The sequence below is a fragment of the Lepus europaeus genome, chromosome 5 (assembly GCF_033115175.1).
Source record: "Lepus europaeus isolate LE1 chromosome 5, mLepTim1.pri, whole genome shotgun sequence".
NCBI classification, from domain to species: domain Eukaryota; kingdom Metazoa; phylum Chordata; class Mammalia; order Lagomorpha; family Leporidae; genus Lepus; species Lepus europaeus.
The window spans coordinates 87,325,637-87,351,583 of NC_084831.1; the positions used below are offsets into that span (position 1 = coordinate 87,325,637).

Consider the following 25,947-nt stretch of genomic DNA (forward strand, 5'->3'; position numbering starts at 1 on the left):
CCGTGAATAGGAAATATGATAAGCATATCTGTGCAAGTCCTTGCTTATCACGGTTCTGAGAAATCCCCATGAAAATTCTGCTATCCATGTGTGCACACTACAAAGGCGGATTTAATTTTAATTTGTGCAGACTAGAGTCCTAAAGTACAGCACCCTCTAAGCAAGCAGGAGACACTTAATCCTACACGGCAAACTAATTACGTTAGAACCTTCCGAGGGGCACCACGGCTCGCTTTGATGTTAAGCTGCTGGACCTCTTGCCCCATCATTCCTTGGGCAAGTTCTCCTCTGCACATCGAAGCTATTGCTTTTGAAGCTCCATTTCACTTGGGTAGATCGCCCAGGGACAGAAGATGGCTTCTCGCTGAAGCAGGCTGCTTTTTCTCTGAAAACCACAGGAGGAGCGTTGAGTTTCTCCAGCGTGCACCACCCCCAGCATCAACAAAGGTTGCCTCTTTCCTTCCCAAAGGCGAGCCCCACCATGAGGTGGAGACACTGCCCGGCATGCCCAGTGCACCGCAGATCTCCCGCCCCTGCCTGGTCCCCAGTGGGCTTGTCTGGCACGTTTCTCAGGATCTTGACAAAGCATTGTTCACCCCCGAGCTCACGCAGAGCTCAGCTCCGAGGCGCGCTCAGCCTTCACATCAACAGAGAGACTGCAACAGGAAGAGAGGTCCAAGAGGTGATCTCTCCCAGCGGAAAGCCCCGGTGGGTACCTTCCTCTGGCCTGAACTTTAGGATGACTTCCTGGAGCAGCCGCTGCTGGGGAAGAGTCCCAATCGCCCCCTTGTGGCAGCCCTGCGTACTGACTGCTCCCAGTGGGAAGTCGGATGTGCCGTGCTGAAAACCAAAAGGGTCACTAGCTGCCCTTAAATCACGCACTGGGCCAGTGAAAAGAAGGGCTTCAAATAAAAGCTCAGTACCAGTTCAACCCCTGGAAACCCCCGCTAGGCCACTCTGCTCCACCAGTGACTTCTGATAATGGTGCTTTCTCCGTCAGGGTTGGCACACGGGTTAAACGAGACAATGCAAGTGAAATATTAATCACTGGCTCTGGCAGCAAGATTACACTCAGTAATAAAAGTGCTTTGTTAACATCCGCAGAGAAAGAAAAAACAGACTGCCCTGGCTGAGGCAGCTACAATAAAAGGATATGAAGACCAGCTGACCAGAGTTCAGAAAGCACAGAGAGCCAAGCCAGAAATCTTGACCATTGGTAACTCAACCTTGTTCATGCAATATCTTAATGTAAACGATGAGTAATTCAATAAGAACTCAGGGACGGGCATTTAGCGCAGCAGTTAAAGCGCTGCTTGGGGCGCCCACAATCCATATCAGGGTGCTTGGGTTTCAGTCCCAGGTCCTCTCCCACTTCCAGTTTCCTGCTAATCATTCCTTGGGAGGTGCCGGCTCAAGTACTTGGGTCCTGCCACCCACACAGGAGACCCAGACTGCAATCCAGGATCCTATCTTTGGCCTGGCCCAGTGCTGGCTATGGCAGGCATTGGAGGAGTGAACCAGTGCGAACCAGTAAACTGTCTCTCTGCCTTTAAAATTAGCAAGCAAACACATAAATAAATAAGATAGTAACATCAGGAAATCAAAATCAGCGTACTTCAAATACTATCCTTTTAAAACTTCATCTTTAATCAATGAGATACTACTGAGTCAACAAAACACATCATAGTTGAAACATACTAGGAGATACAACTGGAAGGAAAAGCAAAATATGCCAAACACGGGGCCAGCACTGTGGTGCAGCAGGTTAATGTCCTGGCCTGAAGCACTGGCATCCCATATGGGTGCTGGGTTAAGACTCAGCTGCTTCACTTCCCATCCAGCTCTCTGCTATGGCCTGGGAAAGCAGTGGTAGATGGCCCAAGTCCTTGGGCCCCTGCACCAGTGTGGGAGATCCGGAAGAAGCTCCTGGCTCCGGATTGGCGCAGCTCCGGTTGTTGCGGTCAATTGGGGAGTGAACCATTGGATGGAAGACCTCTTTCTCTGTCTCTCCTCTGTGTAACTCTGACTGTCAAATAAATAAATAAATCTTTTAAAAAAATATGCAAACACATAGAGGAAAAGGCAAAGATTCAGATAGCCTCTGGCATGGGGTGAGGAATAACTGATTCTCAAATTCTCTCTCTCCAGAATAATAGCATGACTAACAGCTGTCTTAGAATGGACAAATGGCATCTTGTATGCCAGTGCTGAAGTACACAATAAGCTTGCAATGAAACAGAAAGGCCAATCACAATCCCAGTCACTGTCAATATACAACTCGAGGTCACTTTGAAGGCACAGTTCCTCGAGAGGAGCTCAAATGTGTGACACTCACATATCTCATTTAACAAGCTAACGAGCTTTTAAAAAACAAACTCCATGCGAAGTGTCATGGAAAGGCACAAAATAGGAACTGGACTTAGAGAAACAAGACACTCCACACACAATCGCATGAATCCACACACTGTTCCTGGTAGCCAAACAGCTAGCAAGAATATTTGTATCTCACAAGAGAAAACATGACATTTTCATGACCTGCTCAGATTTACAGAGTTAGGGAGTGACTGAAAATTAGACTCCAAGTACCCCAAAGTATATACAGAACTGGGAATGCTTAGCTTGCATAAAAATAAAAAAGACGTAAAGGGAACTTGAGGTCTGTGCTAAAATATCTAAGGCTTAGGCTATTATTATTATTATTGCAAGATGATGGGTCAAACATTCTTGGGCCAATTCCCTAGAGAAACAAATCCAGAATCCCTCCTCTTTTATTTCTAGGTCTCCATTTGTCGTTTTTTTTTTTTTTTTAATTCTTTTTTTTTTTTTGACAGGCAGAGTGGATAGTGAGAGAGAGAGACAGAGAGGAAGGTCTTCCTTTTTGCCGTTGGTTTACCCTCCAATGGCCGCTGTGGCCGGTGCATCTCGCTGATTCGAAGCCAGGAGCCAGGTGCTTCTCCTGGTCTCCCATGCAGGTGCAGGCCCAAGCACTTGGGCCATCCTCCACTGCACTCCTGGGCCATAGCAGAGAGCTGGCCTGGAAGAGGGGTAACCGGGATAGAATCCGGCACCCCAACCGGGACTAGAACCCGGTGTGCTGGCGCCGCAAGGCGGAGGATTAGCCTGTTAAGCCACGGCGCCGGCCTCTAGGTCTCCATTTGTATCAACTGTTTTGACCTCAAACTAGACAAGCTTACCATCTGAAGGGGGATATCATCTGGAGGACTATCCCGCCCATTTAACTGCAGAACAAGGCAAGTGTTGCAGGTGCATAGATTTTGACACAAATGAGATGAGGCCTTGCAGTAATTAGACTTTCCAAATACAGACTCATAGTCTGTAAGGACACAGCACACCACCATCTCTAGGAATGTCAAATAGAAGGGTTATGACCTCCTATGAAGATTTAGGAGACAGGAGGGATATTGGAACGCTACTGTGCAATTCTAAACAAGAATTGATGAGGCTTGGATTAATACAGCAGTAGTAGAGACAGAGGGAAACGGACACACAAGAGGGATGTTTTAGGAGTAATAGCACAAAGACTTACTGACTGACACATGGAGAATGAATATCAGAAAGAGGCATGGGTGCTCCAGAAAGACAACTGAACCACCGGCAACCAGTAGAGCATGAAAGCCGAGCAGGTTGGTGAAGATGTAGAGTTTGGGGTGCTCAGCAGGCTATGGGGTCTGGGAGCTATGGGGACAGGTTGACTGGAGACAGAACTTTGGAATCCACAGTATAGAGGGTATCTTATTTCTCCTCCCATCTAGCCTTGGGATACAACATGAGAAGAGGGCTGGGGGGCACTGGCTTTTAAGAGGTGGACTAGAAAGAGAAACTCAAGAAGACAGGGTAAGCCAGCAAACACCCAGAAAAACAAGTGCAGTGCATTCTTGGAGACTGAGAGAGCAGGAGTGCAGGGAGGAATGGCCAACAACGCCAAGTTCAGCAGAGAATCCCAACCAAATCAGAGATGAACAGCACCTACTGGACTTGGCCATGTGCAGGTTGCCAGTGGAGGACAGGGGGCTGAACGGCCAATGGGAAGGGAGGAATTGGCCAATGGAGGGCCAGTGGATGGAAGATGATACCTGAAGGAAGACATGGAACTGTGGATGGTTTTAAGGATGGGAAAGACCAGAGCATTTTCATAAACTAGGAAGAAAGTGTTGGTAAAAAAACAAAGAGACTAAAGGTCCCCGCTGAGTGGAGAGAGCAATCGAGAGGAGTCCCTGGGGAGGGGACAACCACAAGCACAAGTGGCTGGGCCGGCTGGGGTCACAGAGATGGACACTTCATCCTTGGAGGCTGGAGGGAGGGAGTAGGGGTGTGGCGTGGCTGCAGCTTGTGTGGGCAGTGGTAGGGACAGGAAAGGGTGGTAGCCATTGATAGCCCTGACTGTCTCAGTGGAGGAAGCAGCAGGATCTTACACTGAGGGTCTTAAAGGACACGACTTGAAGAGAGGGTGGAGCAACAAGCAAGGACAAGGCTGACTGCTGGGAAGCTTCGAGGCTGGGGACACAGCATGTGTCGGGGGACACTGCTTATGCTCCTCAAACTCCTCCGACACACACAGAGCTCACCTCAAACCTTCACCTTGTCCCCCACTGCCCCTAGTGCAAAGTCCCATCTTTCCACAGCACACAAGCCCCATGTGCTCTGTTTGCCAACCTATTTGGGATGCTCTTTCTCTCTCCCATGCCTCTTGCACCTGTTGCTCCTACTGTGCCACCTCCTCCAGGAGTTCCCTGAGTGAGGCAGGGTTAAAGACCTCTCCCCGACTCTCACAACAGGCCATGCATCCTTCCCACCTCTGCACCTGCCACAACGGGGCAGCTAGCCAGGCAGAGCTCCTTCTGGATGTAAAGACACACCTGTGTGCCCCTCAGCAGGCACAGGAGTGGACATGACCAGGTGACTTCTGCGAGAGGCCGGCCGATGGCTCCTTTAGCCCCATGCTACTGAGAACCCAGGGTCTGACCTTGTCAGTCTCTCGCACAGAACTGCCTTCATAGAAGCATGAGTGTAACGTTATCTGCACTGGGGACAGTGCTTCTCCTAGAAACTCAAAGACTGATCACGGCTCCTCCACAGCAGACATTCTCATGGCCAAGGTCAGATTCTGACAGCAGTTTCTGGGGCTGTGGACACGCCCTGGAAATCCACCTGGGGAGAGCAATGCACAGCAGTGTCCCACCTCGTGAGCACTCCTCTCGCTGCCCCAGCTGCCAAGCAGGTCAGACTGGGTCTCCTCTGCTCCGAGGATACCCCAAATCAGCTAACAGACCCCAAGCTGTCCTTGACAACAGCTATAGACCTGGCGGCGACCCTGTGTGCGGCTGGCCTCTGCCGAGACCTCCGTGCTCCGAGCTCACCAGTCCTCAGCCTCCTCCCCAGCCTATGGCCCGCTCCATCCTCTTGCAGTCCTGGAGGTGCTGAATCTGCTAACAGGATTTTCCCAGGTCCCAGCCCCATCTCCACTTCCCACTCAGGCCCCTCCAACAAAAACAAGTCCTCGGCTAGGCTTCAAGTGCTGGGGTCTGTTGGACACAGCCTCTGTCCAGCATTGGTTGAAATCAGACCCCAGCAGCTCCCATACGGCAACGGAATGCATTCGTGGCTCAGAAAAAAATGCCGCACTGTTGTTTGTTTGTTTGTTTGTTTTTGGGGGGGAGGGCTGGAGAGATAAAGGAGCAACTAGCAGCTGGCAGGGCTTGTCACTTGGAAAGACTTTTCCAACATGGCTTTTTCCACTGTGTGCAGTCCACGCTGAGGGTGTGTCTGCCCCAACGTCAGCACCAGTATGTGTCACTAGGACCCACACTGTCACAGTGACAGAGCAAAGCATTGGCCTCAGGGAAACCTGCAGGACTGTCACTCTACCACACACATGCCACCATCCAAAGGCAGCTTCAAACGAAATCAAGTTCCAGGGACCCCACGCTCTATGGGCGGGCAGATGTGGCCCCTCAGGCTGTAATGTGGGTTCAAAGAAGCGCTGAGTAGTTTGGAGAAAGGAAACGATTTAAAGCAAAATGAAACACAACCCTGGCAATAAACACCTTCCACCATACTGTATCTCATGGCTGCAAAGACAGACCTCAGTGAGGGAAACACATTTAAGACCTGCTGCCTGGAACCATGGCTGCTCACAGACAAGGCTGCCTGCGCTGGACTTAACGACCTGTTGGCGAGGCTTAACTCAGTCATCCACCCTCAGACACACAGTCTGACCTCTCTGTCCGCGCTCTTCCAGAGAGGTGGCCTCCTGCACACGTGCCAGGTAACTCTCATCTCTTAGGCTCCTCAGACACAGCTGCATCTCCCCAGGAGTGGCCATGGAGAAGGTAGCGAGCTTCAGCTCCTCCAGCCCCACCCCCCAACAAAAATAAGTCAGTCAGTCATCAGAGAAGGGAGGAGCCGAGGAGGTAGGGGTTAGGTCACGCTGCCCCCAGAAATGTGATCTACTGTGCTTCTACCCAGTCCCTTCTGCAGCTCCCCAGACACCTCCAAGGGGGTCCCGCCAGCGGTCACCCCTGCTGACTCTCCTGTCCCATCCAAGGTGGCACCTTCCACCCACACCTGGCTGCCCCACATCGCCACTCCTTTGCATGGGCCTCTACCTACGATGCCCTTTTCTTTCCTGGATAACTTCTACGCGACCTTCCTAACTCAGCAGAGGCCTGACCTCCCTCAAGTGGGCTCCTTGCCCCCTCCCCAGCCCAGGCGATGCCAGGCACATGCCTAGCCACGGCGCCTGGAGAAGGAGCACCACCAAGTCATTGACAGACCACACTTTCTTTCAGACGGCTGATTCATGTCTGTAGAATGGCCGCCCCACGTGGGACTGTGGCAGATCTCCCCAGCTGGGCCAAGAATTCCTCCCATACAGGGACTGGATCCCCAGCACCTGGCAAAGACCAGACACACACAAAGCACAGCAACTGACAACTGAGGGTGCGGCCAGGACTGAAGTCCGTGTGCACCCCTGCCCCAAACACTTGTGAGCTCCCCCTAGGGGCCTGAAGTGGCTCATTCTCGACTCCCCAGCCTCGACCCCAAAGTCCTCCATCACTTTTCTGACCATGTAACCCACTAAACCTCTCTGAGGACTCTCCTGAGTGGGCCTGGCTCTCGGTCTTCCGTCGACACCTGGGTCTTCTTTAAAAATGTGTGTATTGATTTGGTCCACTCCCTGCATGCCTGCAACAGTCCCGTGCTAGGGCCAAAGCCAGCAGCTGGGAACTGTCTCCAGGTCTCCCATGCTGGTGGCAGGAACCCAATTACTTAAGCCATCACCACTGCTTCCCAGGGCCAGGGCTGGCAGGAAGTGGACTCAACAGTGGATCCAGGAATTGAATCTAAGTACTCTGATGGGGGACTTGGGCATCTTAACTGACATCTTAATCACCAGGCAAAATGCACCCCTCCCCACCGCCCAGTGCCAGTGCTTTGGGATATGGGGTCTGCTGCTCCCCCGAGTAGAATGCCTTCCCAAACCATCCTCCCCTTCATGCACCCAAATACTGACTTACTAAAAAACCAAAAACTTTAAAAGAGTTCACCCATTCTGCAAGCGCCAGTCCCACATCTTCCCTGAAATCACTCCTAGAAATGGAGGCTCACACTGCTCTCCCAACTGACTGCAGAAGAAAGTATTAATACACACAACCCCATCTTGTTTCAGGTTTCAATTGCTGTAAGGGTTTATTTATGTATTGATTTGAAAGGCAGAGAGACAGAGATAGGAAGAGATTGAGAGAGATCTTCCATCCACTGACTCACCCCCTAGATGGCTGCAATGGCCCAGGCTGGGTGAGGGCAAAGCCCAGAGCCTGGAACTCCATCTGGGTCTCCCATGTGGGTGGTAGGGGACCAAGCACTTGGAGCACCCTCTGCTGCCTTTCCAGGTACTCCAGCGGGGATCTGGATGGGAAGGGAGCAGCTGGGACTCAAATGACACTCAGCTATGGAATGCCAGCATCACAGGTGGTGGCTGTGCCACCAACGCCAGCCCCTAGCTTTCAAGTGTCCTAATCTGGTACAGTAGAAAGAACACTGGACATGTGCCTAGGAAATCTGACGTCAGTCCTGGTTCCCCAGGAAATTATGCTTCTCTGAGCCTCGGTCTCTCCCCTGAGGTAAGGAAAACTATCACTCTGCTCCACTCACAGAGCTTGTTTTGAGACTTGATTGACAACGCGTGAAAAACACAGACGTCTGTTGGGAAGCCTTGTGAGACTGCAATGACGTGACACCCTGAGCCAGTGCCGGTCCCCTGAAGGCGGGAACCGGCCTCAGCTGCCATCTCCCACCCCACTCCCAAGCCCACCCCACCTAGCAGAGGCTCATGTGGCACGGGAGGGTGGTGGACACGGGGCCGTAGTGTACTCTGGGAACATTAAGGATCTGGAGCACCTGCATGACAAGTTTCTTTCTGTTGTGCAAAATGCAATCAAGGTGTGTTCTTTTTTTTTTAATTTTTAATCCGGAAAAAGGATCCAGTGATCTTTTGGGAAATGACTGCTTAGCGTGAAGCCCATGGGATTTTCAAGTCATGGCTGTGGGCATGCACGGCTGGAGTAGTTCACGTGTGGCCTCAGCTCTTTGAGGGGCAACCAAGGACGCATTGTTCTGATCCTTCTCTCCATTTCTGGTCTCCCATCTAATTCCTTTCCAGGGTCTTTGTGTGCCAGTTTGAAGGAGGCCCCTAAGTACATCCTGAATACTGCAAGACTTTGGCCGATAAGATCCCTTCTCTGAGAGCACCAGTGAGACCGGTCTCCTACGGAATCAAGGAGTTTTACATTCTTAGTTTTTTCCCATACAACAAATACTATTAATAACATCCTGCCTTCTCCAGAGATGATATGGATTAGACCAAATGGAAAGTTTCCATGGCTACCGCAGGGTTATTTTTGGTAGGAGAAACGCACGCCAAGAGAAGCAGTATACATGGTCAAGAACTGGAGCTTTATTTCCGCCTGGCTATCAGGCAATCAATCCCAATTTAATTTTGAAACTCTAATTGCAACGGAAACTAATTATGAGCAGCAAGACCTGAAACCCCTAATTAAAGTGGGAGTCAATAAAGCAATTCAGCATTGTCGTCGGGGCATCAGCAGGAGGCGAGATGAAGCACACCAGATTTCCTCCCAGGGAGACCAGCTAAGCCAAGCGAAGAGGGAAACTCTCATCTTGGGGGTGCAGCTGGGGAGCCCTAAGTGAGGACTTTAGGCTCCAGCTTCCGGTGAGTGAGCAGGCTAAGGCCTCAGTGCAATAAAGACTTCCACCGCCCAGGGGTGGGGCAGAAAGCCTGGTGACAAGGAGGGTACTTCCACTGATGACAGTCAGCTGTGGGCGTGGCCTCACAGAGAGGCTGGGAGGCGGGGAAGCTGAAGGGCGGCACTAGGTGTCAGAGCTGCAGGCCCACCGGGGCTTCCAAACAAATCTTGTCGCCTGGCCCCAGATATTTATGGGCTGATTCCTCCCATACCAAGTGCTGAGTTGCATTTTACTGAATTAGCTGAAGTTGGCGCATCAGAGTGAGAAGCTGCTGCCAATCCCCAAAGCACGCTGTTCCCTCGGGGGCCTCCCAGTCTATCTTTGACGGCTTTAAAATACTGCTAATGGCATGACTTCATCTGCCCTGTGCTGGAACAATCCATATTTAGGCCAGAAACCACAGGGTCCTCAACTCACCCCATGTGGCCCCACGACAGAAAGGGGCCCTGAGGTCAGGGTGGGAACGCTTTGCACCAATGATTAATTACCCAGCCTCCTCCAAATTCCCTGACAGAGACAAAAATGCTGGACGGCTGGCAAGCCACTCTGAACGTTCAGCCAGAGGCACGCTCTGCACAGCTCACCCTCCCGGCACTGGCTGCGCAGTCCTCTGCAGCAGCGTCTTCCTCCCGTGAACAGGTGCTTTTCTGGAGGGTTTTAAGGTGGCATCATTGAGAGGAAAGCTAAGGAGCATCGAGAGCTCACGGCAGGCTTTTCATAAAGGCAGCGGCCGGTCAGTCCCCTGGGGGAGGCGGCTCCGCCTCAGGTTGGGAGAACTCCTTGAGAGCTTTCCAACTTCTGCTTCCCAGGAACAAACAAGGCCCGCAGGTAGCCGGGGGGCCCACGGAATTTTCCAAAACAGACAACACTCCCAAGATCCACGAGAGCCCATGCTAATCAAAATTCTTTATGCCTTGCAGGCAGATGCCACAGAACCCAGGGCTCGCCTTCAACGAGTCAAATGAGGCTGAGTATGTTCATGGCCTGTTGACACATCACGCACAGCCCGAGCTCAGCACTATGGTCTCGGAACAAAGGTTAAGATGTGAGCGCCAAAGGAAAACACGCTCTCAACCCTGAAACACTTTGGAAGCTGGTTGGCATTCCAGGCGCTATGGCCATGCCACACACACCAGCAGGCTACACAGAGAAAGGGGCTTGGCCACCTTCCACTCATCGGGAAGAGGGAAGACACGGAGACAAGAAAGAAGAAAAACAGCTCTGTCCTGCTGAGCCACTCTGGTATCAAATGTCAGCCCCAGGAGACCCAGAGTGTCTGTCCCAAAACACCGACAAGGAGTGGGTCCCGCGCTGCTGGACTATGTTGCCAGGCAAGGCTACCCACTAGGGGTTCGCGAAGATCCAGCCGTCAGAGACAGCGCCTCCGTGTCTGCTGCCAGCAAGCTGCCAGCTGCTTCTCACGCCCGGTAGAAAACGAGCGCTCTCAGGGCCCAGGAAGGAATTACAGATGCGCCCCATCTCCAAACCACACCTACCTTGACTCCCATCAAAGACTTGCGGTGGTAGAAGCAGCACAGAGCTGCCGAGAGGGCGTGGAACGCGCTGCATTCCTTGGGCATCTTTCCGTCTTCAGTCCTGGGGACCACACACTCTCCTCGGGGTCCAGAGACACGGAGCTTTGGATGTCAATGCCCCAGGGTCCTGCCGGCAGCAGCCGCGCTGCTGCTCGCTCCTGCCCGCACTCCGTGGCCTGGGGGAGTGAGTCGGCTCCTGCTCCCAGGCCAGTCTGGGACTTTTCCCCGCCGCCGCCGAAGCCAATACAATCCGCTCGCTCAATTCTGGCAGGCTGGTGTCCAGCCTGCCCTGCACACAGTGCCAGAAGCTCTCATGTGACCAGCCCTGCTCTCTGAGGAAATTCTAACCCCTCTCCGAGCAGGCCTTGGGCTTTAGCTGGCTTGCAGTGTAGAGACCAGCAGGAACAGCTCAACCCCCCCACCCCCCTGGGGGGCGTTGCCCGGCTGCCTGTCACCCCAGCCCCCCAGGGTTTAAGGAAGCAGGGCAAGTTGTACACATCACACCACCTTGCTACAAGACAGAGGCTCCATTGAGAAAAGGAGGTGGCCTCAAGTGACCAGGGCGTGACTTTGTCCGGGAGCAGTCCTAGAAACCCAGGCAAGCAGCCCCCGCCCCCCCACCCTCCCGTGCCCACCTCCAGAGCTGTTTATTTTTAATTAGGATGCTCCTGACAGCCAGGTTGCAGCTGATAGCTGGCACAGCCATCATGATTGGCAAAGCAGTATTGCCTTTTGGTGTTTAATTAACAAGTCTGTCGCAAACACCCTGGGCACCGCGTGTCCTCCCCACCCAGCCATGCAGGATGTGAGAGGAAGGGGCGGTGTGGCCCCATCTGACCCAACTGCTGCTCCTGCTCCCCTCCTTAATTTCCTGTCTCCTCATGGAGTGGCCTCACCTACATCCAGCACACAAACCTTGCACCCAACGCAGCCCAGTGAAGACTCCCTAGAGGGCCCTGAGGTCAGAGGCCAGGACCTGACCCAGAGCCCCCTCACATCTGGGGGTGGGGGAGGTCATTTCCTCCCCTCTTTCGCTCCAGTTACAGTGACGCTCAACCCGACTCTGCTCCGTTTCTTTTTCAATCAAATTCAGGTTTCTGCCTGTAGCTCTTCCTCTCCCCCAGCTCCAAACACTAACTCTCTGTGGCTACGGCCACTCAGAAATGCAGCGTGTCCCAAAGCCGTCTGCGCCTTCGAGCAGGCAGAGACCTGTAAGGAGGAGGGAACTGACCTGCGCAGGCCGGACGGGAACACAACCAGATGAGGCATGAGAGAGGTATGAGAAATATCCAACGGGATTAGCGGCCAATCCTCAGGAGCCCTCAGCCTTGGGACTGGGTCATGTCTGCCCGTAAAAACAGGGGATTGTTTGTTTGTTCAACTCCCGGCCAGCAGCTTCTGGGTTTGAATGAGGGGAGCGGAGAGCCACAGACCTCACGGCCAACGAGCGGCAGGAGGTGGGGATGGGGCTTCTCCGGTCTGTCACCACCCCAGGACAGATGTGTGGCCCTGGAGACTCTTGGGGTGCTTGGAGAGCCACCTGGGAACGGAAGCAAGACCGAGGGGTGGAAATCAGAGAGGTTTTTGAGCTGGTAGAACACCTGGAGATGGGCCAGCTGGTGGGTCAATACAGTCCACCCGGGTCCAGCACCGGCCCCATGAGGAAGCGTTTTCTACTTGCTCTCATTCGTGCTAGATGGGGTGCAACGGGCAGTCCAGGAGAGCGGCCAGAGCCCAGCTCTGCGGGGGTGACTCATCCACCGGGCCAAGAGCTGCCAGGGAAAAGGGCTCAGCATCCACCTGCTGCTCCCCTTTGGCAGGACATAAACTCCTGAGGCTGACACACACACCCCAAAGGGCTGGCAGAGCACCATTCCCGGCACAGCAAAGGAGTGCAAAAAAAATCAGTCCTGCCCCGAAATTCAGTGAGATTCATCAGCCAAGACCCTCTGCAGGCCAGATATCCTTCCCCCAGAAGGCGTGAATGAAGACGCTTCCCTGAAAGTGAGCATCCAGGGGTCCACGCTGTGGCACAGAGAGTTAAGCCACCGCCTGTGACGCCGGCATCCCAGATGGGAGCCAATTTGAGGCCTGGCTGCTCCACTTCTGATCCAGCTCACTGCTGGGAAGGCAGCAGAAGATAGCTCAAGTACCTGGGCCCCTGCGCCCACGCAAGTGACCAAGAAGCAGCTCCTGGCTTCAGCCTGGCTCAGCCCTGGTCATTGTGACCATCTAGAGAGTGGACCAATGGATGGAAGATTGCTCTGTTTCTCTGTCTCACTCACTTGCTTTCTGCTCTTTCAAAATTTATTTATTTTTCAAGAAAAAAACAAGCAAATCACTCAGACATGCAAATTACAATTATGTAGATAAGTGCTCCAGCGCCAGAGTACAGGCATCCAGGTGCGCTCTTGTCACCGGAGGTTTTCCATGTTTTCTCTAAGAAACATCTCCACGATGCCCCCAAGAATGTGCTCTGTGGGAGCAAAGAATAGACTAATCTTGTTAGGAACGGTCTCCTAAGCACCTTCTATTCTTGTACCACATCAAAAAAATAATTTCTGAAGCAGCACTCATAGATTTCAATCAATTTTCTCCCAAAGCGGCCAAGGAGAGAGACTAAAATAACGTGTTGTTCCTGCAGCTGAAGATGATAACGGCACGAATTCACTGAGTGCCCTTCACGGACTCTTAAGCTCTTAGATGTCTCTTATCCACGCTGATCGATTCCCCCACCTTCTCCCCTCAACGATTATTCTATTCTAGTTACAAAGAAGCCGAGGGCCAGAACGGCGTGTCGCTCCGCAGAGAACAAAGGACCGGGGACGCCAGCCTGGGACTGCAGAGCAGCCAGCAGGCAGCACAAGCAAGAGGTGTTTAACGTCTGAGAATCAAACCTGTGGGTTGCACAGCGCCAGGAAAAGGCCTGGGGCGGTGCGTCGTCTCCTGACTGCTTGCTACTACGGGAGACTCAGGACGACTCAAATTTGGATTGGTTTCTAAACACCACGCCTTTCGAGGGACCGGGCAAGGTGCTTCAGATGGAAACCAGGGGTGGCGGCTGATGAAGGGCGGGGCGGGCAGAGCGCTCGGGAGGGTCCTGCGGATGCTCTCCAGCGCCCCCCTCGGCCACCCGAGAAGCGCAAGCCTCTGCACCAAGGGAAACACCTGTGCAAAGGGCCCCGCTGCACAGCCAGAAATCCTCCCTGCCCCAGACCAAGTGCAGCCCCCTCGTCCGAGGACAGGCCCCTGCAAAGCACGGGCCTCCATGCTGGTTTTCCCTGGGGCAGCCCTAACACTAACCTGCCCTAGTTAACCTATTGTAACCATGGAAACAAGAGCTGCCTGCCAGCCCTGTGCAGCAGCCAAGTGCATCCTGCTGGCCGCCGCACTTCAGCTGGGACCGGCCCAGAACGTGAGCTGCAGGTGCCCTTTCCCAAAGTGCCACAGCCCCCGATAGAAGAGGCGGAGCATGGGGAGAGAGATGGCGGGAGAGCCACGCCTCCTGGTGACCTGCAGGGCATTTCAAGAACCGTACTGCCCGGGGCTCCCACAGCCACCCCCGCATCAGGCCTTGGCACTCTTGGTCATTGTCCAGCAGCTCTGTGGACACTGACAGTGCCCACGAGCAGTGAGAGGAAGGGCACTGAGCCAAGGCTGCAAGGCCTGGCTGGCCCCAGGCTACCACAGCACACTCAGAACAGCAGTGGGGGCGGGAGTCAGGTACCAAGATCAAAACAACACAATCTCCCTGGCAACGTGGGAGAGTCTTCCCCACCTCATCCCCGCCCCCACGCATCAGGCCTCTCTGGCTCTCTGCTTCCACAAGGCCCCAGCAAGCTGGCTCTGTGAACAAAGACAGCTTTAGTGAGCTAGGGAGTAAGTAACCAGCTCTGGTTCCCCAGGCATCCTGGGAAGCAGGGAAAGATGAACGTGGCCTTGCCCAGTTGGGATGGGCCTGGTGTTATGGTGTGGGTGTGGATGCCCTCTGCAGGCTCAGCTGCCTGGCCAGCCCTGGGCCAGAGAAGGGGCAAGCTTATTAGCAATCCTGCCTCCCAAGGCTCCACAGGCACCTGCCCTGTGTCTGGCTGGTTCTGAACAGATGGTCTGCGACTTAGCATGGCTCACTGAAGACTTTTTGACTTTATGATGGTTATGAATGCATCTACACACTGCTTTTTACTTTCACTATTCAATAAATAACACGGCTATAAAACAGACTCCTATTAGCCAATTTTGCCCACCTGTGGGCGAACATGAGCGAATTGAGCACATTCAAGGTGGGCTAGACCACACTGTGAGGTTTGCTGGCTTAGGTGTACTACCTGACTCAAGATGTTTTCAGTTCAAGATGGGTGTATCAGACAGAACCCCATCATAGGCCAAGGTACATGTGTCGCCAAACTGTAGCCTCACAGAAGAACCCAGGGCTTGAGGGAACAGAGCTGGGCACCACAGGAGAGGACTCTGGGCAAGACGTCACCTGCTTTTCTAGCCAGACTGTGGAGCTACAGAAGCTACAAAAGACAGCTCCACACACTTTCTCATGTACAAACCCAATATATTTCTTCCTGCATGTGGACTCAGCAGGAGGAGGGGCGAGAATGCAAGCCGAGTCCTGGGGCTGCTTTGTGTGCGGCTGTGGACAAGCCCTGGGACACACAGGATGCTGTTAGGCGGGTTTGCTGTATTCATCTGCCCCGCAGCTTCCCCAGATTCCTCAGGGGGATGACAGAGAACGGCTGTTAAGTGGGCTCTCTCCAGAAGCTGTATTGATCTGTTCAGCACACATACACAGCCTACAGTCTTCACCAACAGACTCCTCCTGGCTGGGCCTGATGCTCCCCTCACCCGTTACCCATTCGTTCCTCTAAGTAGCTATTAAAGTTGCATAAATGGCCATCGGGAAGTGGAATTAGGCACTCAGCCCTGACTTCGCTTCCTTGCGTTATCCCATGCCATCCTGCATACACCCCCCCCACTACCTATATCCTGGTATCACCCCAGAAGGCCTGTATTACACAAGCTCAAATTTCTGTTTCTAACATAAAGGCAAAATTAAAAGAACATGCACAGGATATATTCCAGTCTCTCAAACAGTGAACTCAGACTATCTGCCAGTCTTGGCCTTTGATGTGATTCTATGACAATCACGGATGCTTCTCCCAGCAAAAGGCACATTCACTCAACATTTGACATGAGGCTTCTGGAGATTCTCGAACTGCCTGAAGCCCACCCACACAGCCCTGGGACCCTTACCCACCAGAGACGATTTGCCACCTACTTTCCAAGCTTTCTTCCATTGCATACTTAGTATGCAGGGATCATACCCAGAGCAATCATTTATTTCTCCCACATCTCAGCTCTCAGGTCTTCTTTGCTGTCTGCTTGCCTCTTTCCCCGCCCCTGCACTTTTGGGAAGCGTGAGCCCCATGAGCAATGACCAGAGAAGCCCCGCAGAAGCCCCTGCCGTGGAGCGCTGCAGAAGGAAGCCTCACCAGCAGGAGCAGCAGGGCTCTCCCATCCCAAGCACTTCGGCAGAGCGACATCTTCCCAAATGGAGCTGGGAGGGCGACACCTGCAGCTCTCCAAAGTGGCTCTGGAGCACAGCCTGGAAGCAGGATGAAACGGCGAGAGCCAGTTCACGACACCATGACTAGCGGGGTGACCTTGAGAAATTAACCTCCCTGGGCCTTGGTTTCTTTCCTGAACTCAGCTACTTCAAGCATCAAGTGAGGTAACACAAAGAGCCAGGCACTCTGCACATAGTAGGCATGCAGCAAACACGAGCTTCCATTTCCCTTTGAAAGAAGGGATGTGGGCCAGTGCTGTGATGTAGCGGGTAAAGCCGACACCTGCAGCGCCAACATCCCATATGGGCACCAGTTCAAGTCCCAGCTGCTCCTCTTTCAATCTAGCTCTCTGCTATGGCCTGGGAAAGCAGTAGAAGATAGCACAAGTGTTTGGGCCCTTACAACCACATGGGAGACCTGGAAGAAGCTCCTGGCTCTTGGCTTGGGATCAATCCAGCTCCGGTCACTGAGTAGCCAGTGGATAGAAGACCTCTCTCTGTCTCTCTGTAACTCTGCATTTCAAATAAATAAATCTTTAAAAAGGGAGGGAGGGAGGGAGGGAGGGAAGGAAGGAAGGAAGGAAGGAAGGAAGGAAGGAAGGAAGGAAGGAAGGGACAACTGACCCATTTCCTTCACGAAAGAAAGGACAGACCCATTTCCCCCACTATTGCTGCAGGCTCCTGCTACCCATGCCTTGAGCCACTGATCACCACCTGGTTCCAGCTGGTACACAAGAGACTCTTGAGCCATGGAAGGGGACACTGAAGAGTTTTTTAGTCTTACAGTGTTTCTTAGTCTTCAAATTTAAGAATTGGATATTAGGGGCCGGCATTGTGGCACAGTGGGTTAAGCTGCCACCTGCATCGCCGGCATCCCATATGGGCACCGGTTTGAGTCCCACTGTTCCACTTCCAATCCAGCTCCCTGCTAACATGCCTGGCAAAGCAGTAGAAGATGGCCCAAGTGTTGGGCCCCTGCAGCCACGCGGGAGACCTGGAAGAAGTTCCTGGCCCCTGGCTTTAGCCTGGCCCAGCCCTAGCTGTTGCAGCCATTTGGGGATTGGGGAGTACACCAGTGAATAGAAATCTCTTTGTAATTCTGCCATTCAAATAAATAAATCTTTTAAAAATTACATATTAAAATTACACATATGGTTTTAATAACACTTGCTAGGCTGTCTCAGATGATTTCCTACTTGAAAGTCCTTGTCATCTCAGGGTTGTTTCAAGAGGCAGCCTGGGTATCCATAGCATCGGCCTACTTGCCCCTCACCCAAGGGGCCTCCAGCTCCGTCACAACCATGGGGCTCTTGATGTACCTCCTCCGCCCAGCCAATGTGACAGGAGTCCTCTCGGCCCAGTCTTCTGCCCTGTACCCAGCTGCCTGCAGAATGGGATGCCTGCCAGTACTCACTCCTCCAACCCCTTATCCTGGGGACGGATCTTGCTTTTGTGTTCAGAGTCTCCAAGAACCACCTCCCATGTGCCCGACTCCTTCATTCTTCACTGGCCAGAAACCATTTCCAGAACCAGAGCCATGCCTGGTATGGCCCCTAGGAGGCTGGTCCCCCACCTTGCTGCCCTCCCTAGACTGTCTTCATCTCTGCTCAGGAGCTGCCTTTGGCCTTGACCCCCTGCTCTCAAGCCCCCGAGGGCAGGAGCCCACCAAAGGGCCAGTGCATTCTCCCAAAGCCACCCCCCAGCCCCATCTCCACCTAGAAGGCTACCAAAGCCCTGAGCATGCGAACCAGTCTGCAAGAGATGCTGGGAAGGCAGGCCTCTGGGGCAGAGGCAGTGTAGCCACCTGGTAAGAGGTGTGGCCAGCCCCATCCACACCCATCCCACCAAGAAGCTGTCTTATTCGTTCCTTCTTCTTTCTTGCCAAGCAGATTCAAGCCACCGGAATGGAACACTTCAGTGAGAAACAATCCTTTTTTCCGTGGTCATAAACTCACTCTGGGCATTGTCACGAGTGACATGTTGCCTGCTTCTGTCTCCTCCCAAAACGGCTAAGAGAGGCAGGCCAGAGCAGCAGTTCTTTAGCTGGGGGCTGGGAGGGGCTTCTAGGAGCCGCTGGCAATTGTATCAGACTGTTGTGTGAGTATCTGGTGACTGAGTTGGGGTGGGGGAGAGCCACTGCTTCCACCCCATCCTCACTGATCCTGGCAGACTTTCACTGGCCAGGGGAGAGAGGAGTGAGGACAGGAGATGCACCCTGGCTGATCCCCTCTCCAACTCCCCCAACCCCTGCAGGTCCCCAGGGGGCATTTCTATGGAGGACTTTTACCATAGTGTTTCACTTAACACTCACACTAGGGGCTGGGTATTATCTCCAGCCCACATGTGTGCTACCTGTACACTGCGGTCGTAGAGTTAATGATTAAAACCACAACCAATCATAGCCAGCTGGCTCTATCTGATGTGATAATGGAGGCAGGGATAGCACCTGGTTGCCAGGAGCGCCTTATCTTGTGCAAATCCAAAAGGCAGACCTCGCTTGGGCATGTGCATGGCAGCTGAGGTCAGAATCTGAGGGGGTGGAGGGGTGAGGGGTGGTAAGGGCTGGGGATGGTGGGGTGGTATCAGCAAAGCCCCATCACACCAGGTGTTGACTGCTGGCGAAGGGACCACCTTTGTCAAACATGAAAACACGGCCCATGCCCCTACAGCACAGGGCCAACTCCGGGGGCTCTGGGCATGGACAGGACTGTGGGGTCACTGGCCAGTGTCTGCATTCCCTAAGGCCAGCAGCTGCCTGCAGAAGCGACATCCAGAGGACGTCTGTCACTTCTGGTGCCCAAGACGGGACAATGGCTTTGCCATTGGTTCAAAGGAGGATATGAGGGTACCTCCAAAAGTCCGTGGAAAAAACAGAATTAGGCATTTTTGTAAGAGACATACGTATTTGAAAGGAGGAATGACAGAGACAGGGAAAGACAGATCTTCCATCTATTGGTTGCAACAGCCAAGGCTGGACCAGGCCAAAGCCTGGAGTCAGGAACTCCAACCCGGTCTCCCTTGTAGGTGTCAGGTACCCAAATACTTGTGTCATCATCTGCCGCCTTCCTAGTCACATTAGCAGCAAGCTGGATCAGAAGCTTCAACAGGTACTCTGATGTAGGAGACTGGCATCACAAGCAGCAGCTTAACCCACTGTGCCACAATGCTGAGCCCTGGAGTTTGAGATTTTAGTCATGTATATGGGGGGTGGGATGGGTCAGGGGCCAGTATTGTTGCACAGCAGATTGGGCCACCTCTTGGGATGCCAGCATCCCATTTCAGCACCAGTTTGAGTCCTAGCTGCTAGACTTCCAATCCAGCTCCAAGCTGATGCACCTGGGAAGGCAGTGGCAGATGGCCTGAGTGCTTCGTCCCCTGCCACCCACATGGGAGACCCAGCTGGAGCTCCTGGCCTCTGGTGTCAGCTTGGCCCAGCCATGGCTGTTGTGTCCATTTGGGAAGCGAACCAACAGATGTAGGATCTCTGTCTCTCCTCTGTCACTCTTTCAAATAAATAAATAAATCTTTTTAAAAGAGTGAGTTCTTCAAAAAGAAACACATAGTATGCAAAAAAATACAGATTTTAAAATTTTCTGCACTAAAACACACTTAGCTTTTAAGTCTATTTTTTCCATTAACTTTTCAAAGTGCCTCTGTACAGTGGCTGGCCTTGAGTCCCCTGAGTGGGCAGGGGCGGGGTGGAGGAAGGAAGGGTTACCAGGCTGGGCAGCAGGAGCCCATCTGGAGGATCCTCCAGGAACACCACCCCTCCTGCGCTAACAGACACCTCCCTTGTTCTCTGTGACAGCGGGGGATCTGACAAACTGTGAAGCAGCGGGTACCCAGCCCAGAAACAGGGATAAGCTGCAGAAAGCAAGGGTCTGGGTTTGAAAGGTTAAAAAACATTTTTTTTTTCTGCAAAACCTAGCATTTGTGTGCCAGCATTTTATATCTGCACCCTGAATGGGCAGAGATGATTAGAAACGTGGCCTAATAAGCTTCTGGATCCTGAAAATTCAGGAGGAGACTGGTATAAAGCTTTACTGGATAGCATGTGTATCCATCCTTGTAACACGTGAGGGAGCCAACAGAATTCTGAGCACTGACAGGGATGTGTGACCTGCCCGAGACAAGCAGAGACCCTCCCCAGGATCTGTCAAAGTGCAACTGAGAGGGCTCCTCTCCCCTGGACTGTGAACCAGACCGTGAGCCTTAAAGCAGCAGAGCCACGCGCCCTCGGGGCACATCCGAGGGGTAGAGTTGGTGTGCTGAGACCCAAGGAGAGTCCTGAAGATGTTTTCCTTTCCAGGAGTCATCATCCACCCGACCACACACCCTGCCTTTCCCAGCAGTAGTTCACGTCATCAGTTCGAGTTCACAGGCTCCCTTTATCAGTGTGAGATTAAAACCGGAGGACAAGATGTGACACGCTGTGCTGGGCTCTGTCGGAGTTTATGCGGTCAGATGTGATCCGTATATCTGAGAAATGCTAAAAATGAGCCAACGTAAACTGATGCTACATGAAGACATCCATTATACACCCATTAATGAGAGGGTTGTACATGCACATGTCAGGAACAAGTGGGAATTAATGGTGTTTCCCAGCCTACTCCAGAAACTTCCATGCAGGAACTGAGTTTCCAAGGGTAAGACAGACATGCATTCGCCTCCAGGAAAGGGCCGGGGATTCATGGAGTTGGAATGTCTTGTGCCACTGAGTGTGGGTGTGAGTGCTGCTCCCACACCAGCACTGCTCCCAGGCTAGAGTGAGCCACTGACCAACAGCATGCTCAAGCTGACCTGCACAGGCCACAGCACCTCTTTGTCTCTTGGAGCATTTTCCCCAAAGGTTATTTGTCTCGTGGACAGCCACGGGACCTGCTTCAGGGAAATTGACTGAGACCTTTCCTTACTTCAGCCACATGAACATCACCAGCTACAATTACCTGGGAGGGCAACTCATAGCTTCTTCCTAGGTTAAAGGACAGGCAATTGGCATCACTCCCAAATTATATTCGAGTCTTTCCCCACTTTCTCTTTAGAGGGTCGGTGGGTTGATGCAGCCTGGCAGGAGTTCAAGACCCTGGTTCAGAATGTGTGAGGCCCTTTGTTGTCGCTGCTGCCGTTGACCCCGATAGCTGGCCACGTCTTCCAAGGGCAGCTACTGAAGCACTCACGAACATGACTGGTGGCCTTGTCTGGTGGCCTGAGGACCCTCGACTCACTCACCGCTGCCACCCAATGCCCAGCACAATGATAGGGGCCCAGAGGACACTGGGAGCTAGCAGTGGGATTCTCAACCTTGGGTCCACCAACACCTCACAACTAAGAGGTGCAAAAGTGGGCCTGCACACTGCTGGGGGCGTAGACCTCATTTATCAGATTTGCAAGAGGCAAGGCATGCCACATGGGGGACACGTTCCTGTCTGCATCAGGATGTGAAAGAACTCAAAAAGAAAACACTTCTGCAAAACCTAGCACTCGTGGGCCAACATTTATACCTGTACCCCAAATAGGCAGAGATACTTAGAAGTACGGCCTGATACACCTCTGATCCTGAAAATGGGATGGCATGGCTCTCATGTCAGCCCCGGGAGTCATCCCACTCTCTCAAACTGGGTCCTACCTGGCAGGGGTTCCCGGGACACCTAATTCCTGGCTCACAGCACCTGTGCCTGCTGAGACCAGGGGACGAGAGAAGCTGATTTCCAGCAGAGAGCACAAGCAGACAGAGGCAGGAGACCAGGTCAGGATGGACTCTGCTGGACCACAAAGACCCCCGGGCCTGAGATATACCCACCCACCTGGGTCTGGGAAAAAAAATCAGGATCCTAACTGGAACTGGAGGCCACAGGAAACAGCCCATCCGCGTTATCATTTCTTCTGCACAAAAAGCTCTTTTGAGAGTGTGAATGAGGGCTTTATAGAGTGAGCTCTCATCCACAGGCTAATAAATACGGGAAATGGCCTCGCAGAGCAGGTGCCCGCAGCCTGGACACTGAGGTCATTCACGAAACAATTAGATGCCATCTGGAGAGAGCCGGGGCTCGGAAGGAAATTGCCTCGAAGGTCCAAACAGCATGTTCTCATTCTCGGGGCCTGACACCTCCTTATCTTCACTCACAGCAAGGACAGGATGGAGCCCAGCCAGTGAATCCACACAGGGAGCAAAGTGTAGGGGCCAGAGAGATGCTCCCTCTCAGCCGGCCCCAAGTCAAGCCACCCCTCCCCTGCATTCGCTGCTTCGCTGCGCTAGCACATCCAAGCAGAGCGCCTCGGCCATGAAGCAGGCCTCGGCCTCCCCACACTCTGTGTTTTCACAGCTTTCGCATGGAGCAAGCAGGGCGGAACAGCCATGGCGCCGGCCCAGCTCTTCGCAGTGTACCCCAAGCAGCAACTCAGCTGTGTTAGAGCCACGGTTTCCTGGAGCTTTTCCCAGTGCACCAATTTGTAAGGAATAGGGCCACTGAGAACCCACATGTCTACAAGAGATTCTCAATTATTTTTCTCATTTTATAGCAATAATCCATTTCTTTCTGTGTATTGTTGGGTAAGCTGAATTTAAAAAAAAAAAAGAGGAAAAAAAAAAAAAACCATGGATTTTTTGTAAGGGATTCTTTGAAGTCTGCAACTGTGCAGCTTTCAGGCTGGCAAGCAGTGAGGATCCTGAGCTGGCAGTGCTCCAAGTGTGGTCTGCAGGCTCACGGAGGTCTTCCGGGGACTCCAAGGGGTGGTAATTATGTTCATAGTAATCCAGAGACCCTGTCTGGCTCATCTGATTGGGCTCACATCGACACTGATGGCGCAAGAGCAATGATAGTTTAAAGTGTTGATGCCAGGGGCTGGCGCTGTGGTGCAGTGGATTAATGCCCAGGCCTGAAACGCTGGCATCCCATATGGGCGCTGGGTTAAGACCCGGCTGCTCCGCTTCTGATCCAGCTCTCTGCTGTGGCCTGGGAAAGCAGTAGAAGATGGCCCAAGTCCTTGGGCCCCCTGCACCCACGTGGGAGAACCGGAGGAGGCTCCCAGCTCCTGGCTTCAGATAGGTGCAGCTCCAGCCATTGTGGCCAATTGGGGAGTGAACCAGTGGATAGAAGACCCCCCCCCCCCCCGCCTCTCTCCTCTCTGTGTAACTCTGACTTTCAAATAAATAAATAAATAAATCTTTAAAAAAAGAAAGTGTTGGTGCCTTTGCAGCAAGCAGAGTTGGCCAACTGTACTCGTTAGAGACCCAGAGAACATGAGGAAAAGTAGCTGGTTCCACCTAAGAAGTCCTCCGTGGGGCAGTGAGGATCCCTCCCTCGATTCAATGCCAGCCTTGGAGCAGAGGTGTGAGTGAGACGTGGACAGCACCCAGCCCCACGCCCAGGTCCCCAGCCCCCACTGGGGCAGCAACCTCATGGCTGAAACGTGGTGAGCTCAGCTCGCTGCTCTCCATGGAACACCGAACACTGTATTCACTTCAAAGAATGTTGGGCCCACTATGGTTATTCGCACGGGAGTCTCTCTCTGGCAGACATCTCTGAAAAGGAAACCTCTTACCTCAAGGAAAATAATTGACACAATTTGTTGCCAACAATCAAATTTGAGCTTTCAAGTGCAAACCAGAATTTTGGAAAACTTGTATTGACCACCGTGAGGCTGACCACTGTCCCACACTGTAACGACTTTACTGGTGCAGTCAGTGGTGAGATTACCGAATGTGTTTTTGATATTGCCTAGTGAAATGTGCTAACATTGCAAGATCTATGTACATCAGTAACCCAATATTTTTCAAATAATAGTACACAATCATGCATGGGTAAAAATGATCCACTCAAACTGCAAAACAAAACAATGGATTTTACAAGAACAGAGTAAAAATAAAAGTTAATTGATATGGTTTCAGATTATACATTGCAAGTAACCTTTAAAAATTTTTTTTCATTTATTTTATTCAAGAGGCGAAGAGAGAGAGAGAAACTATTTCCCATAATCTGGTTCACTCCCATATGTCCCCAACAGCTGGTGCTGGGCCGGGATGAAGCCAGGACCCAGGAACTCAGTTCAGGACCCCCATGTGGGCCTCAGGGACCCACGTACTCAAATCATCACCAGCTGCCTCCTGGGGTGTGCATTAGCAGGAAGCTGGAACAGGGAGCAAAGCCAGGACTGGAACCCAAGCACTCTGACATAGCATGCGGGTTTCCCAAGTAGCATTTAACCTCTACGCCAAACCCGTTAACCTTTATGGAACTTGTTAACCTTTAAGGAACTTGTTACATTCCACTTAGTAAGAAAATATCTATAATTGTCCAAAAGGCTATTAAAATGCTTCTCCTTTTCAGAACTACTGATCTACAAGAGAGCCTCAAAAACAGTTCATGGAAAAACTGCACAGATTTTCAAGATTTTTTTTGCACCAAAATAAACATATCTTTTAATTCCATTTATGCATGAATTTTCTAAAGTACTTTTGTATGTGAGGCCAGATTTTCTTTAGCGTTCTGCCCAGCAACATACCACAGTGGACTGAATGCTAATGTTTTATTAAGTCAGACATTAAAGAGATTTGCAAAAATGTAGAACACAACCATTCTCACTGCTACATTTGGTTTTGCCATAGAAAATATTTATAAGAATAAGCTCCTTTTATTTACATATATAATGGTTTGTTATTTTAAATGAGTAAATTAAACATGAAATATTCATTAAATAAAAAATAATGAAATACTCAGAAATGACTGTTTTAATTTCTAATATGAATATAAATAGCTATAATGTACATAACAAAAGCTTATAAGCTTTTCAATTATTTTTTAAGAATGTTAAGTGGGGGCTGGCACTGTGGCATAGTAAGCAAAGCAGAAGTCTTTGGGCCCCTGCACCCACATGGGAGACCTGGAAGAAAGAGGCTGCTGGTTCCTGGCTCCTGGCTTTGAAATGACCCAGCTTCAGCCGATATGGTCATTTTGAGAGTGAACCAGCAGATGGAAGACCTCTCTGTAACTCTGACTTTCAAATAAATTAAATAAATATTTTTAAGGTTTGTTTATTTACTTGAGAGGCAGAGTTACAGAGAGGTCTTCCATCTGCTGGTTCACTCCCTAAATGGCTGCAATAGCTGAAGCTGGGCCAATCTGAAGCCAGGAGCTTCTTTCGGGTTTACCACGTGAGTGCAGGGGCCCAAGCACTTGGGCCATCCTCCACTGTTTTTCCAGGCACAGCAGCAGGGAGCTGGATTGGAAGAGGAGCAGCTGGGACTCGGACCGGCACCCATAAGGGAGGCTGGCACTGCAGACAGCGGCTTAACCGGCTGCACCACAGTGCCAGCCTCCTGAGGAAATTCTTACACATGTGCACACCAAGTCATCTCAGCTGACAGCAACACCATCCTTCCAGAACCGTGCTCGACTCTCCTCCCACCTCACGACCAGGAAACGCTGCTGGCTCGGCTGGCATACAGGCATCTCTGAACACCCCTCCCCCCCGCTCATCGCCTCCCTGCTCCTGCAGGTCCAAACCACCGGAGTCTCTCATCTGGCAGTCACAATCTCCTTGCTTCTGCCCTTG

At 52.1% G+C, this 25,947-nt stretch overlaps 1 protein-coding gene across 2 annotated transcripts in view; it reads right to left on the reverse strand.

Annotated features, from left to right (window-relative positions):
* BCAR3 (BCAR3 adaptor protein, NSP family member) overlaps window positions 1–25,947 on the reverse strand; it is a 116,594-nt gene that overhangs the window by 37,607 nt on the left and 53,040 nt on the right. Inside the window, exon 1 of one of the 2 annotated variants that reach the window (XM_062191768.1) lies at window positions 10,785–11,388. The exons of the other annotated variant lie outside the window; for it this stretch is intronic. Coding sequence (XP_062047752.1) covers window positions 10,785–10,868 — 84 coding nt within the window. The 5' untranslated portion in view covers window positions 10,869–11,388. Of the gene's footprint in view, window positions 1–10,784; window positions 11,389–25,947 lie in introns of those variants that run through there. 2 annotated transcript variants of the gene reach the window in all.